Source organism: Xylocopa sonorina, chromosome 11, assembly GCF_050948175.1.
Source record: "Xylocopa sonorina isolate GNS202 chromosome 11, iyXylSono1_principal, whole genome shotgun sequence".
Classification (NCBI taxonomy): domain Eukaryota; kingdom Metazoa; phylum Arthropoda; class Insecta; order Hymenoptera; family Apidae; genus Xylocopa; species Xylocopa sonorina.
This window is the reverse complement of record NC_135203.1, coordinates 12126918-12139893: the sequence shown is the minus strand read 5'-3', so window position 1 is coordinate 12139893 and position 12976 is coordinate 12126918. Positions and strand designations below refer to the sequence as shown.

Genomic DNA, 12976 nt, shown 5'->3' with positions numbered 1-12976 from the left:
TGAACGCGAACGGATGAATCGAATTTGGCAACAAGCTAGCACGGGGAATGGGAACGAGAAAATAAGATGCGCCTTCGATGGAAACTACGCGATGATACGCGCGTATGTGTGAACGGTGCTGCGATTTGAAGACGAGAGATTTTTGTAGTCAGACGACTCACCAAAGAATCGTACGAATAACGTTCGTGTCATTTCAGTCGCGACAAAGGAGTCGTCGAGACATCGCGAAAACGAAGAAAACGTTAAGAATGTCGATTCAGACTTTCGCATTGACTGTGATACTAAAAGATATCTGACATTATTATTGCTCGTAATAGTCGCGTTACGTATTCGTTAAATATTTCGTTCCCTTAATTAGATTATATTTGCTTCCTAGTTTGCAATCGACCAACGAAATCATCACCAGTTTATAAAAAGTATAGACGGGGAACGATTACAATAACATATTTATTCAATGAAACTGAATGTATTTTCTCGACTTTCCATATTATTAAAAAATTGTATTGCTTGAATCCGATGAATATGGGGAATATTCATGGATTCTAATGGCCACAACGTTAGATCGAGAGTTCGACGAGCGACAAGCTCTTGTGTGTACGTAAAAATGTTATCGAATATTTAGCACGTAGTATCGCTTCGTTTATGTTGTACGCAAACAGAAATTAAGCATACGATCGAAATTTTATTTACCGTTTACCAAGTCAATTTATACCGCACACCGTGATGGACATTATCGTAACATTAATCGATATTACCGATAATGTAAAAAATAAACCTTTTCTTCTTAATTTAATTAAAATAAAATAAAATAAAATAAAATAAAATAAAATAAAATAAAATAAAATAAAGTAAAATAGAATAAAATAAAATAAACCGTAATCGCCTCGATCTAAGGAAGGGATCATCGGCAATTGTTGATTTTCTGCCAAATTACCGAAATAATTGAATAACTTGTTCGGTATAATTTACTTTGCTACGTAACGGGGCAACAATGGACCGTTGCACAATGCAACTCCGATATCGATTATATAGAAAGAAGGGGTACGAATGAACGAACAGGGCAATAAAAACTTCCATACGTGGTGTGTAAAAGGTTATCTCGATACGACAGCAATAAACTTCCGACGAGCGCGACGTTTCTTACCCTCTATACGGGGCCGTAGGTCATAACGCTGACCGAGTTATGCAATCCATGACGATTCATTCATACATATCGCGTTAGGTTCTCTTCAAATCGATTAAACTAGACTAACAAATACTAGAGAAACTGGGAACAACGCGAATCGATTTATTTGCTGAAAGTAATTCGATGGAAATTGAAAGATAATCATTATCTTCTATCTGTTTTGCCGATACCTCGTTTTCCTGAGAACAGATGCTTTGGCATCTTAGTACCGATGAATCGGTCAGCTTCTCCTTTCAGACCTTTCTTTACGAGTTTCTTTCGTAAAGCTTTGTGCGCAATGTTCTTCAATTTGCTCTTCATCGTAACATCTTTAACACCCATTTCATCGCGCGACGGTCTCGAACTGCTGCGACCTTTCGATCGTGACTCGGATTCCAACCTCATGCGTTTCCTAGCTGGTTGTGACAACGATCTCGAACGTGGTCGTTTCGTTCTCGCGAAATGCGCCTGTCCGAACAACGCGAAATGGTTAATCATCTAAATGGAACCTTTTGCCACCGATCTTACTCACGTTTTCACTATCCTCCATATCGATACCCAAATCTTCCATCTGTTCTTTCAACTTGGATACCGATCTGTCCCGAAGCTTGGCCGTTGTTGTGCGTGGTATCACAGGTTTTGTCGATGCTTTCTGTATACGAGCCTCGTCTTTCATGATAGCCTTCTTTACTCGAATTTGCTTAGCCATCTCTACGATATCGCGCATCGTGGTGGACAACTCTGCCACCTTGTAATCGTACATACCCGCCTCTTCCCGTAATTGCTCCTCCTGTTCCAGTTTTGTTAATTTCTACGAAAATGGACAATCGTAAGCAAACAAGACGTAACGAACGAACTAAATAAATGATATACAAACATCGAATATCTCTAGATCGATGTAATCAGCGACATTGTGTCCCTCCCAAATCTCTGGGATTACATCGAATTTCTGTTCGCCTTCTATATCGTAATTCTTCTTCAAATCGAGGATATAATCGTCTCCCAATTCCTCTTCTATCTCTCGTTCCAACTTTCGATTCGTCTTGGATTGTTTTGCCATTTTTTCTTCTCTCTTCTTTAGAACGCTCTCAGGAATACAAGGAACGCGAATTTTTTCATCTCTCGGCACTGGCTGCGCGACATGCAAACGATTCAACAATCCCTCTACCTGTAACCGTAAACGTCCACGAATTTACACGACACACGTAAAGCGGATACCGTTGTTGTACTTTTTAAGGAACAGCCAACACACTTTCTTCGTTCTTATCTTCTGATCGACCCGATAAGCTAACAGACGTTCGCACGTTTGTATTTTTACATCCATCACTCCAAAGTCTGTAATCGTACTCATTTCGAACACGGGAACATCTTTGTCTTCCAATGACTTTAACGCTGTTCGTTTTTCGGGCGCAAGTTCTTCTATACGCAAAACGTCCACTTTGTTCGCTACAACCGTTAGAGGTTTGTTAGCAAACAGAGGTTTGATCGATTCGAACAATTTCACCTGAAAGATATTGATCCGTTTAAACCGATGTATTGTACCGACATTTTCCAACGTGGCCACTACGCCAGGCCGCTGGTGCGTTACCTGTTCTTCTAAACTATGACCACATTGTTCCGATATATCGCAAAAATAAAGTACAGCCGCTCGTAAATGCGCGAGTGCTGTTATTGCCTGCATCTCTATTACATTTCTTTCCTCGAGCGGATGATCCAAAATTCCAGGCGTATCGATTACTTGCCACCTTAAATATTTGTAGTCCGTATGACCAACGTACAACGATTTTGTCGTAAATGCGTACGGTTGAACCTCGACATCGGCACGGGTGATCTATGGATAATTAGTACTTCTAGATAATTAGTACTCTCTCCAGCGGCGGATGCAATCATCTGCTTATCGAAATTGTGCGCGTTACCTTATTTATGAAACTACTTTTGCCAACATTTGGAAAGCCGCATATTATTATAGTGCGCGTGTAAGGATCTATGCTAGGTAAACGAGCCAAATGCTGACGAACTTGTTCCAAGTATGCTAAATTGGCGGCTTGTCTCTTCATGATTGTCGCCATACGACCTAAAGCGGCTTTCTTCAATTGCTTACATCGATACAACGAATCTCCGTATTTCATTAAGCGAACGTAATCCTTTGCGACGCTGTTACAAGAGTAGATAGAAGAATGTGGACCATGTGGATGGAAGAATGTGGAGTTACGCTCGGACGGTATTATACAGAGCGACTTTACTTACTTGTCGATTAAGTGCCTGGCTATATTTATTTGACCGAGGGCCAATTTGTAATGATCTTTATCGTACAGAACATTCATTAAATCGGCATAGAATGGATGAACATCGTCCAACTTTGGAAAATCCTGTATGATTTGAGATAACCTGTCGTGAAAGTTCTGCTGCGTAAATCTCACTTTACGCATGTAAAATGCGCGAATTCTTGTTATCTTATAATTCTTGTGTACAACAGTTGGAGTTTTACGTTGCGTTTTCGACAAAATGATATCTATAAAATCCTGGAGAAGGAGAAAGTGGAAAAATTTTGTAACGTAAGTAAAGTAAAAATTTGCCAGTGCAACTGGTACTAACCTTAGCGGTGGGCACTACCGCTATCTTCTTGAAATTGTACAAACCCATTACGATGCGTTCTATTCGAATTCGGTTTGTTTAATTACGTGAGAAAATGATCAATTATTTAGTTTGATAATTGGTGCGCGTGGCTATAAATGCATTGAAACGAGAACTAGTATAGATTTCATAGTTCACCGGTAACGAGATTGACGGCTCGAGAACACTGCATTCCTATTGGATGAGAATTTCCCCTAGTCTAGAGGAAGAACCAACCATCGTGTCTCTCAAAGTCTATGGTCTCCGATTAAACGAATTATCTTACTAGAGTGTCGTCTAGTTCGTCTAGTTCGTCTAGTTCTTTGGTGTCGAGTATTACCCATCGTACGTATCGTAGACGATACGATATTACGGTTTACGATTGTACGATTTTGTAACCTACATGCCTACATGTAACGAGAATTTACGATAGTTGATTCGTCCCACCATCTTGAATTACGGTAACTGACCGTACACTGCCGTTGCTAGATATTCTATTCTCAACGAGGGAACTGTCAGCACACATGTACACGTGCATGCCTCTGCAACACACACATACGTGATTTCCACTTTCTTTCCATCTTTTTCACTTTACGGATTTATAGCGAATCTCTAACTGTTAGACTGCTCACTAGCTACTACTAGCAGTCCACTTGCACGGTGAATGAACTTTTCGAAAATAATACCGTAATAGCCGATTTAAGACTTTCTTTACTTACTTCTTACTAAATATGTAATAATAATTACAAGGTAATACGAGATGTGTCTCTATTCTAACATTTCTATCGTTGAATTAACAAATATATTTCTAATTTTATTTCTAATTTCTCGATCGTCAACTGGTAATTGAACGAATTTTTATCGGTCCGAGAAGGGAGAATCGGTCTGAGAACAGTCTGGGGACAGGGGACAAGAAAGGTCGCCCGTATCGAGCAGAGAGAGGTACTCGGCATACACCTACTAAAGCATTTCCTAAAAAAATTGGTGGATCTTCTACTAAAACTATTTAGCCAAACTGTTCCGGTTCCACTAATTTCCATTTCCTTTAAATAATATTTCTGTACGCAGACTAAACAGAATTGGTAACAGTTTTGTTGTTTCTGAAAAACGTATCTTGAATGTACATCGAGTAAAGATAATGCGGGGGACAGCTTCGGGAAAATGAGATACTCGACATTACGAGAACAAGATTACGGGGTAGGTTTACCTCAAAACCGGTTGTCCGATGAAATGAATCAAACCACAATGACCGACGCGAATACCATAGAACCGAAATACAACAGTCCTTTGGAAGAAGGTGCCGTGGTATCCAATCTTCCTCTTTTATTTGCCAATGGACATCCAACGTCTTTGGAAAAGATTACATTGGTGAGAATGACGCTTTTACTCGGATTAACATTTTTAGCGAACATTACCCGATTAGATGGTAAACGAGCGATCAACATTTCAGATACAGTTAGAACGCTTTGTGACATTCATGGTTCAGTGTTCGTTAGGTCACGACACTACCGAAGTAATCAGTGAACCACGGTGGTGGCCGAAAGAAGTGAAATTTTCAAATCCTTTAACGAGGCCCAAGAAAATGAACGATGTAAGTCGATTATTTCTATACGAGTACGAACACCTTCTCAATCTTTTTGCGCGTTATGTAGAATTGGATGGCAAACTTGAAGAAAATAGTATTCAGATGCTACACGTACCACAGAAGTGAATATCTGTTACGCTTTTGTTCGTATCTTGCACGGTATCCTCAAGAAGATTTAGAGTACATTAACAATTGGGACTCGACGACGAGTCTCTATCATAAGAATACTGGAAAGTTATTAGTGACATTTCGTAACGAAAATATGGTCAGTTTTTATGGTCAATGCAACTTAACTTGTGGAAAGAAAAACGATAACATGCATGCTTTACTTGTAGAATTATGATAGAAGGTACGAAAGTCCACGGAAAAAGTTATTGTCCTGCGGCGGGGTGGTCACCTCCTACTGTAATAAATCGAAACAACAACAGCATTCCATCGCGATGGTCGAACCACCAACAGAAGATATTTATTTATGTGACAATTGCGATGCCCAGTTTATAGCATTGGACAAAATGAAGGTAAAGAATATAAGTTGATTCTAAAAGGTTCGAAGAGGAAAATGAATGATAATTTTGTGTCGTTTTTTAGGAACACGAACGCGTCTGTCCTTGCCGACAGGAACGGAACGAAGGTAATTCGCGGCCGCCGACACCGGATTTGCCAATCGTCGAGCCTGAATTAAGGCAAGATCAGTTTTTGGAATATTTTCAATTGTGTTCTGTAAAAGTGGAATCGAAACCTGTCGAAACAAACAATAGTGCTACTGTTAACAACAACAACAACAACAACAACAACAACAACAACAACAACAACAACAACAACAGCAACAGCAACAACAATAAGAACGACAGCAACAGCAACGAGAACAACAATAACAGCAGCGGTATCAAACGTACCTCCCGGCGTGTTCGTGGATCCACCAATTTTGCAAGATGCTCAACTATTCCCTTTTCTTCTCCCGCTGGTATATTATTAGCTAAAAAGTCAAAGGCGATGACAGAAGAAACGCAACAGGAAAGACTCGAGAGAATAGAGAGACATCTTATCGCACCTGTTTTAAGTAGTTCATCTAGACCAAAGTGGTTAGAAACGGAAGTCGATCACGACAGATGGATCGTTACGCACAAGCCGAATCGGGAGAAACCAGGATACGATTATGTGCACCAATACCAGTTTGTAAATTCCGTAAAACGAAAACCAAGTGAGTGATCTTTAAACACGTTCGAGTCAATATATCTCTATTCGAGTATTCGTTTACAGAGTTGTTTACGCTTTTTCCAGTGTTGAGCATACAGTCGCAATTATTGTACATCGTGTGTCGGCCTGTTTGTGTTCTTCTGACACGAGTCACGCAGGAGCAAATAAATCATCTGACACAAAACCCGCTAAAATATGATGGATGTCTCGTTGAAAACATTTCAGTTGGCAATAAGGAGTCGATGACGGAAGATGAAGAAAAAGTGAGCAGGCAAAACATTTCTTCGAAACGTAAAGCGCCAAGTGACGAAAATGACATAAACACGACGGAACGAAACGAGGAAGAAGTTAACAGCGAAGCTAGTAATGAAAAGCTAACTATTTCCCAAGGTAACAATTTTTGTGATGACAATTATAACACTGTTATTAAATCGATTAAAGGGGGAGGATTGTACCCAAATCCACGGTTGGATGCCATTACAGTGATCGATCTTTGTTCCTCCGATGAAGAGGACAATCCATGCACTCCCGAATCTTCGGACGAAAATAGAGATCCGATGAACTGTATGGCGGAGGGTGTAAAAAAATCGCTGTTACAAAAACTATCTTCGAGTAAAGTTAATTTGATACCTCGTGTCCATACAACGGAACAAACTCGCGAATGGTTGCCGAATGATAGCACCGCTTTGATAAACGATGACGCTGGAAATTACACGAACAAGTACAATGTTAACGTTACGCGTACGTGTTTATCCCCAGTTCTTAGACCGGCACCATGAAATATCGTTTGTTTGGGTGTACAACGTTCGTCGTAAGCGCGTTAAATGTTACATAATATTTATTGTTTCACTTTTATACGATTCAAAAATATTCAAGAACGGATAGGACATATATCATTTTATAATATTATTTGCAGTGTGTTGTGGTCCATTGAAGAGAGAAAACAAAAGAAAAAAAATGTTCACGTTTCACATGTAACGATAATCGATGAAATTCCGCTATTTTCAAAGACTATATGTCGAATATATCGCGTTTATCATGTAAAAAAATAAGCAAGCGCATTTTTATATGTTATATATTATTGGGAAAAAAAATAGAATGAGAAGGGAGACAGAGAGAGAGAGAGAGAGAGAGAGAGAGAGAGAGAGAGAGAGAGAGAGAGAGAGAGAGAGAGAGAGAGAGAGAGAGAGAGAGAGAGAGAGAGAGAGAGAGAGAGAGAGAGAGAGAGAGAGAGAGAGAGAGAGAGAGAGAGAGAGAGAGAGAGAGAGAGAGAGAGAGAGAGAGAGGGAGAGAGAGAGAGAAACAAAAAAAAGAAGAAGAAAAAGGCAGGAGGAAAAAACAAATAAAATTCAGATGAAAATCGTTTATCTCTTTTATAATCGATCTTGTTTCTGTACCTCAGAGAGTTGCAAATTGTGATTGTACTTGCATTTCATTTTCTTTTTCCTTTCTTCCCTCTTTTCTGTTTCTCGTTAACAAAAATTTTTTAATGCTATAGTCAAAGATGAAAATATGCGAATATATCTAGAATGAAGTATAATAAATTACATTTTTTTTATTCCTGCTTTTTCTTTGTTCTAGTGATTTTTTTTACTAAAAATGCTAGTAATTTCCCCTTCCAATCCATTTCAACGCGTTTCAAACCTAATCTTTTAGTTGCAATATTATGAAGAGGGCCAAAAGCCAAGGCAACTGCTGTACAAGCTAAACAGATTACGTTAAACGGCATACTGAAATCAGGCGTAGGCAGAATAATTAATAAAGATTCGGTTCTTAGCTGTACCATATATCCCTCTCTGGAGGCATTAAAACTGAAAGATTAAAGACGTGTCAATTAAATTTTTTAACAAATGAAACATTTTGAAATCGCGACTGATTTATACAACCTTGACGTTATAGTACTTCCATCGACCGGTAACGCGGTGTAATTTCTTGCAATTGGAAGTAACGCGGTGATTATAGCCGGGCCCATGTTAAATCCATGATTGGCATCTGGTGGATACTCTTGCCATTTGAGAAACGAATAATCCATCTCTATAGAGAATTTGGTTACCGATTGCGGTGGTAAGCGTAAAATTAATTCTAAATAGTAAGGACTTTTTCTTTCTTTGCCTGGTCGATAGCGCTGTGCTACTATAATATAAAATTTCAACGAATGAAAACAACGAAAAATAACTCCGAGATGAAACGAAAGAATAGAAAAGTTAGATCAGAAAGTATCAGAAATGCGGACAAGAGTAGAAATACTATACTCACATGGTTTTATGTTTCTTGTGCCACAAGTTATTGTAATAGAATGTAGATATACTGGCAGATACCACGGAATATTTTCTAATAAAACGATGTCGAGTGTTTGCCAGTAATTATTGTAAATTTTAGTTACTAAACTACCCCTTTCTTGCCCATATCCTGCGTAACAATGTTTCATCGGTATTTTCTACCATTACGTTCTTAGTATAACTTGAATATTAATACAAACCTATAACGTATCTATTGGTAAATAAAATAGAAGGATAATTTAAACTAGCTTTGTGCGTGGTCTGATGTACAACTCCGATATTAAACATTCCTTTCGCAGAATGAGACCTAATATCGTATACTGCTATTTCGTTTAACTGCCCTCCGCGGAGGCTGATGATCTTAGCACTCGGTGGAGGAACTAATTTATACATTTGATTGGTGTTATTGTTAGATATATCGATATAAACGTTGCTCAGCGTAGCAAGAGGGCAGGCTCCTTTAATACCCATTCCAAAAAATTTTCTAATCGACCAATCCTGTGAAAATAATTTATACGATGAACGCCGGAAAATGTCCATCGGTTTGTACAATTTTATTTCATTAACTTACCTGTGACGCATCGGTTACGGTATCGTATATCAGCGAAACGGATTGCCGTAATTCTAATGATGTTTTATTGCAGATTGTGTTGCTGCATATAACTCGAAAATGTACACCAATGGAGTGATAGTTGGTATCATGAATATAAGCGGAATTTAATAAAGATGCCAAGCCTTTCTGTTAAAACATTACACGCGTCGATATACATGTCTGTCAATAAGAAGCCTGTATGTTCTGCGCATACCTTAGAATTACATGGCAGTAGTTTCTTAAATGGCGTTAAATTTTCAGTACAGACTATCTCTCTCGGTAGCGAAGTATAACGTAAATAACTGGAATTAACGCTGTGTTCAACAACGCCCATGGGACGGAATGTAAACTCCGGGGATATACTGTTCGATGGATTAACAAAATTTAAAGAGGCACAAAATAAACCAGCTAAAGCGTTGGTTAAACCTTTCCATTCGTCATCGACACTGTGGCAACGTGAAAATAATATTGTTATTATTGGTTATTAAAAATTGTTGTTGGTCTCTTTGTTTCTTTTTCTGTTTCTTTTAGTAGCGCCTCACTTGTCGACATCTTTATGAAACCACGTAGATATTTCGGCACCAGGACCAGCATCGTGATAAGGATATCCCCATTTTTGATAATTCCATAATCCTTTGGTCAACGTAAGATGTAATTCGTCTACACCGTGACGACTTATAATTTCTCCGAGCCCTCTTGGAAACAAATGGGAGTGTTGAACTGAAATTTGAATTTTTCTTTGCATAAAATGTAAATGAGTTGATAAATATGTTTACCATGTTTCGTTGCTTACACGTGTTTGGATTTCTCGTTGTTTCCCATACAGTAGTAAATTGGAAATATGCATAGACATGATTACTTGGTAATGGTTTTAACATTAATTCTTCGTCGAAAAAGTCATTTTGCGGAAACACCGATTTTATAACACCGACGAATAGGAGAGATAACAGTAACGTCGCTGCAGTATCCATCGCATTAAACAAGATTCGAGTAGATTTCTTAAAAGGAAAAATATTTCACGCACTTATCTACACTAACGAAGGAATAATTTCATTTCATTGCATTGCATCCGAATTCTATAATCTAATAATCAAGAGTTCTTCAACGGTATGGCAAGTGAAGTATGTTCCCTTAATGAAAACGACTCCTCCAAGAATCGATAATGTTGTTATTGTAATCGCAGCTATATCTATCTAGACTAGTTCGTATACTTTGGGTTCGTATACTCGAGTAAAGGAGGCGTATGTTTTGTTAAGAAAGTGTAAAAGCGTGTAAACTGTTAGTTAAATATGGATTCGGAAGAAGGCGAAACATATACAAAGCAGCAAGGAATGACAATACGCGGGGAAAAAGCAGCTACAACTATCGACTACGACGAGGACCGAGTAAGGTTAGAGTTAGTGAATTCTCTAGAGTTAGCGAAAGTTGGTTTCGTCCGAAGGAATGATGGAGCCGGTAATGATAACCATTTTAGCTGCACGAGATGACAGCCTCTTATTCGGAGATATCGTTCGATTCTCAATCCTCTCCACCTGTTTCGGAGTTACGGTCGTTGATCGATTCTCCGGACATGGATGGAACAAAATTCTTGGAAGGTGGCTTGGAAAAAATGAACGGAGCTGGTAGTAGGCCGGATCAGTTGAATTTAAAAAATAGAGAAACAAGTCCGATGGAAGACGAAGATGTAACCGATGTTCCGAGCTACCACAAAGCCATGGGATATTTACAACTTGAGGGGACGGTCATGCAAGATGGTGATATGGTTTTATTTGTTGCCGAAGATTTAGAAAACAAGATTAAACTGTCCAGTCCGGTGACAAAAAAGGGAGAAACTCCATCTTTTCCAGGTTCTCGTAGTTCCACTCCTTGTTTGTACAGGCAAGCTTTGACACCTCAGCTGCCGCTTCTCGATCATAACGTACTAAATGAATTAGAAATGGAAGCAAGGAAAGTGGCCACCTCTGTTGACGCGTTAACGGAAAATCTAGCTGCCATCTTGCATAGTGTAACTTATCTTTTGATATTACCTTTTTTATTCCTCTCTTATCGACTAGTAACAAACGCTTAGATTCTTTAAAATTTTACTCGACTGAAACTGTTTTTCAGGCATCCGCGCTTACAGTAGGTTGTTTAGAAACTTACAGGGATGCTGTTTGTAAAACGTGCGACGCCGTTGACCACAATATCAAATCGATGTATCAGCTAATGGCAAAATGCGAGGAATTGTCAAAATCTATGGGACCTGTATACAAGCTAGCGGAACAGATGTAAATATTAAAATGTTTCTCTAGAACTATACTCATCTTCTGTTTTGATATTTTATGCAAACAACAAATTTCTTGCTCTAAATTTTCAGTAAAGAAATGAAGAGGATGTTGGAGTTGTTTGAGAGCGCGATGAATTTGTAACTTATAATGCATAATTAAATCGTTTGCCTGCTCTGATCGGTTAGATCGTTCGCGAAGGCTGTTACGGTCGACTCTGTTCTCAGTAGCGAAAAAGAATATTTATTTGACACATGCAACCTTTAAATAGTCGAAGAAATTCGAAACTGTATTACTCTTAACTATAACTTAATAATTTCATATTCGAAATAATTCATTTTATTGATGCATAAGGAAAGCTATAAATCTTTCATTGTGGACGTATTTACGTAGTTTTATGTAACACAGTCATGCATCATATGGTCATAAATATAATTTCACGATTATATACGTGTATAATTTTATTATGATCCGATACTGTGAACGAGAATTCCATTCCGTTCCTTTCGTTCGGTTCGGTTCTGTTCCACTCCGTTCATCGTGTTCATTTCTCTCGAAATCTTTCGTCTCCCATCTCCTCATTGCTCCGCTCAGAACTAACTCCGCTTTGAACACACTTCTTTATTGAATGCAAAAAGAAATAATCTCTGACCCCTTCTCCGTTACATATATTAGAACAATATAGCTCGATCTCGTTCCATCGCGGCACTCGTGGCGCGCGTCTACGTTCAATTCAGTCAACGCCAAACCGGCACGCGTGTTGGCTGTGAATATCTCGATGTCGCGTACCGCATTGCTTTCCTTTGCTTCGCTTCGCTTCGCCTCGCCTCGTCTCGTCTCGTCTCGTCTCGTTTCGTCTCTTCCCGTCCTATCCTATCCCGTCCTGTCCTGTCCCGTCCTGTCTTGTCCCGTCCCGTCCCGTCACGTCACACCTCGCCTCGCCCCGCCCCGCCTCGCCTCGCCTCGCCTCGCCTCGCCTCGCCTCGCCTCGCCTCGTCTCGCCACGACTCGATTCGACTTGCTCCGTTTCTCTTCGTTTCTTTTCGCGTGCAGTTGTGAGTTCTTGCGAATTTCTTTGTGAACGCGTACACGAACAACAACCATTGTGCTCGCGGTCTTGCGACTGTCAAGTTGCGAAAAGGCGTGTTGCGACGATGCTAGATCATCGAAGCGAGGACGATCTACTCGCCTCATGCCGCGTGTGAGTGCGTAAAGCGATACGTTTCACCGTTTCGAACAGGCTAAAAAAAGTGTCGCGTGGAAGGTGTGCCATCGTAATTC

The 12976-nt window shown here is 39.5% G+C and overlaps 4 protein-coding genes across 7 annotated transcripts; 2 read left to right on the top strand and 2 right to left on the bottom strand.

Moving 5' to 3' along the window:
- Window positions 1-1323: 1323 nt before the first annotated feature.
- On the bottom strand, window positions 1324-3850 carry Non1 (nucleolar GTP-binding protein 1). The gene is made up of 8 exons (XM_076904767.1): window positions 3761-3850; window positions 3413-3687; window positions 3082-3319; window positions 2754-2996; window positions 2418-2669; window positions 2043-2333; window positions 1698-1976; window positions 1324-1633 (listed from the first exon to the last, which is right to left on the bottom strand). The coding sequence occupies exons 1-8, from the start codon at window positions 3806-3808 to the stop codon at window positions 1331-1333; spliced, it is 1929 nt and encodes a 642-aa protein (XP_076760882.1). The 5' UTR covers window positions 3809-3850; the 3' UTR covers window positions 1324-1330.
- Window positions 3851-4816: 966 nt separating this feature from the next.
- Ova (ovaries absent) lies at window positions 4817-7440 on the top strand. Its single transcript, XM_076904373.1, has 7 exons — window positions 4817-4874; window positions 4909-5146; window positions 5229-5369; window positions 5431-5628; window positions 5699-5881; window positions 5952-6564; window positions 6645-7440. The coding sequence occupies exons 2-7, from the start codon at window positions 4940-4942 to the stop codon at window positions 7337-7339; spliced, it is 2037 nt and encodes a 678-aa protein (XP_076760488.1). The 5' UTR covers window positions 4817-4874; window positions 4909-4939; the 3' UTR covers window positions 7340-7440.
- A 491-nt stretch (window positions 7441-7931) lies between these two features.
- On the bottom strand, window positions 7932-10417 carry Pig-t (phosphatidylinositol glycan anchor biosynthesis class T). 2 transcript variants are annotated; one of them, XM_076904771.1, is made up of 8 exons: window positions 10225-10417; window positions 9974-10151; window positions 9646-9877; window positions 9411-9578; window positions 9040-9337; window positions 8817-8969; window positions 8447-8693; window positions 7932-8371 (listed from the first exon to the last, which is right to left on the bottom strand). In XM_076904771.1, the coding sequence occupies exons 1-8, from the start codon at window positions 10400-10402 to the stop codon at window positions 8116-8118; spliced, it is 1710 nt and encodes a 569-aa protein (XP_076760886.1). In that variant the 5' UTR covers window positions 10403-10417; the 3' UTR covers window positions 7932-8115. The 2 variants fall into 2 exon arrangements, with proteins under 2 accessions (XP_076760886.1, XP_076760887.1); XM_076904772.1 differs by lacking the exon at window positions 9411-9578.
- Window positions 10418-10692: 275 nt separating this feature from the next.
- On the top strand, window positions 10693-11951 carry Borcs6 (BLOC-1 related complex subunit 6). 3 transcript variants are annotated; one of them, XM_076904779.1, is made up of 5 exons: window positions 10693-10816; window positions 10906-11185; window positions 11279-11436; window positions 11538-11698; window positions 11788-11951. In XM_076904779.1, the coding sequence occupies exons 1-5, from the start codon at window positions 10721-10723 to the stop codon at window positions 11837-11839; spliced, it is 747 nt and encodes a 248-aa protein (XP_076760894.1). In that variant the 5' UTR covers window positions 10693-10720; the 3' UTR covers window positions 11840-11951. The 3 variants fall into 3 exon arrangements, with proteins under 3 accessions (XP_076760894.1, XP_076760893.1, XP_076760895.1); XM_076904778.1 differs by having other exon boundaries at window positions 10906-11436; window positions 11788-11944; XM_076904780.1 differs by having other exon boundaries at window positions 10734-10821; window positions 10906-11436; window positions 11788-11941.
- Window positions 11952-12976: the final 1025 nt, after the last annotated feature.

What these genes read in the sequence shown, in the direction of transcription:
- Non1 (XM_076904767.1), bottom strand. Translation starts at nt 3,808, where the DNA reads ATGGGTTTGTACAATTTCAAGAAGATAGCGGTAGTGCCCACCGCTAAG. An exon ending in AAAGTAGTTTCATAAATAAG is followed by an intron (nt 2,997 to 3,081) that starts GTAACGCGCACA and finishes AATTATCCATAG; the next exon opens with ATCACCCGTGCCGATGTCGA. An exon ending in GTCATAGTTTAGAAGAACAG is followed by an intron (nt 2,670 to 2,753) that starts GTAACGCACCAG and finishes AATATCTTTCAG; the next exon opens with GTGAAATTGTTCGAATCGAT.
- Pig-t (XM_076904771.1), bottom strand. Translation starts at nt 10,402, where the DNA reads ATGGATACTGCAGCGACGTTACTGTTATCTCTCCTATTCGTCGGTGTT. An exon ending in AACGAGAAATCCAAACACGT is followed by an intron (nt 10,152 to 10,224) that starts GTAAGCAACGAA and finishes TTCAAATTTCAG; the next exon opens with TTCAACACTCCCATTTGTTT. An exon ending in CACAAGAAACATAAAACCAT is followed by an intron (nt 8,694 to 8,816) that starts GTGAGTATAGTA and finishes TTTATATTATAG; the next exon opens with TAGCACAGCGCTATCGACCA.
- Ova (XM_076904373.1), top strand. Translation starts at nt 4,940, where the DNA reads ATGAGATACTCGACATTACGAGAACAAGATTACGGGGTAGGTTTACCT. An exon ending in CTTTGGAAAAGATTACATTG is followed by an intron (nt 5,147 to 5,228) that starts GTGAGAATGACG and finishes TCAACATTTCAG; the next exon opens with ATACAGTTAGAACGCTTTGT. An exon ending in GGCCCAAGAAAATGAACGAT is followed by an intron (nt 5,370 to 5,430) that starts GTAAGTCGATTA and finishes CGCGTTATGTAG; the next exon opens with AATTGGATGGCAAACTTGAA.
- Borcs6 (XM_076904778.1), top strand. Translation starts at nt 10,721, where the DNA reads ATGGATTCGGAAGAAGGCGAAACATATACAAAGCAGCAAGGAATGACA. An exon ending in TAGCTGCCATCTTGCATAGT is followed by an intron (nt 11,437 to 11,537) that starts GTAACTTATCTT and finishes ACTGTTTTTCAG; the next exon opens with GCATCCGCGCTTACAGTAGG. An exon ending in TACAAGCTAGCGGAACAGAT is followed by an intron (nt 11,699 to 11,787) that starts GTAAATATTAAA and finishes CTAAATTTTCAG; the next exon opens with TAAAGAAATGAAGAGGATGT.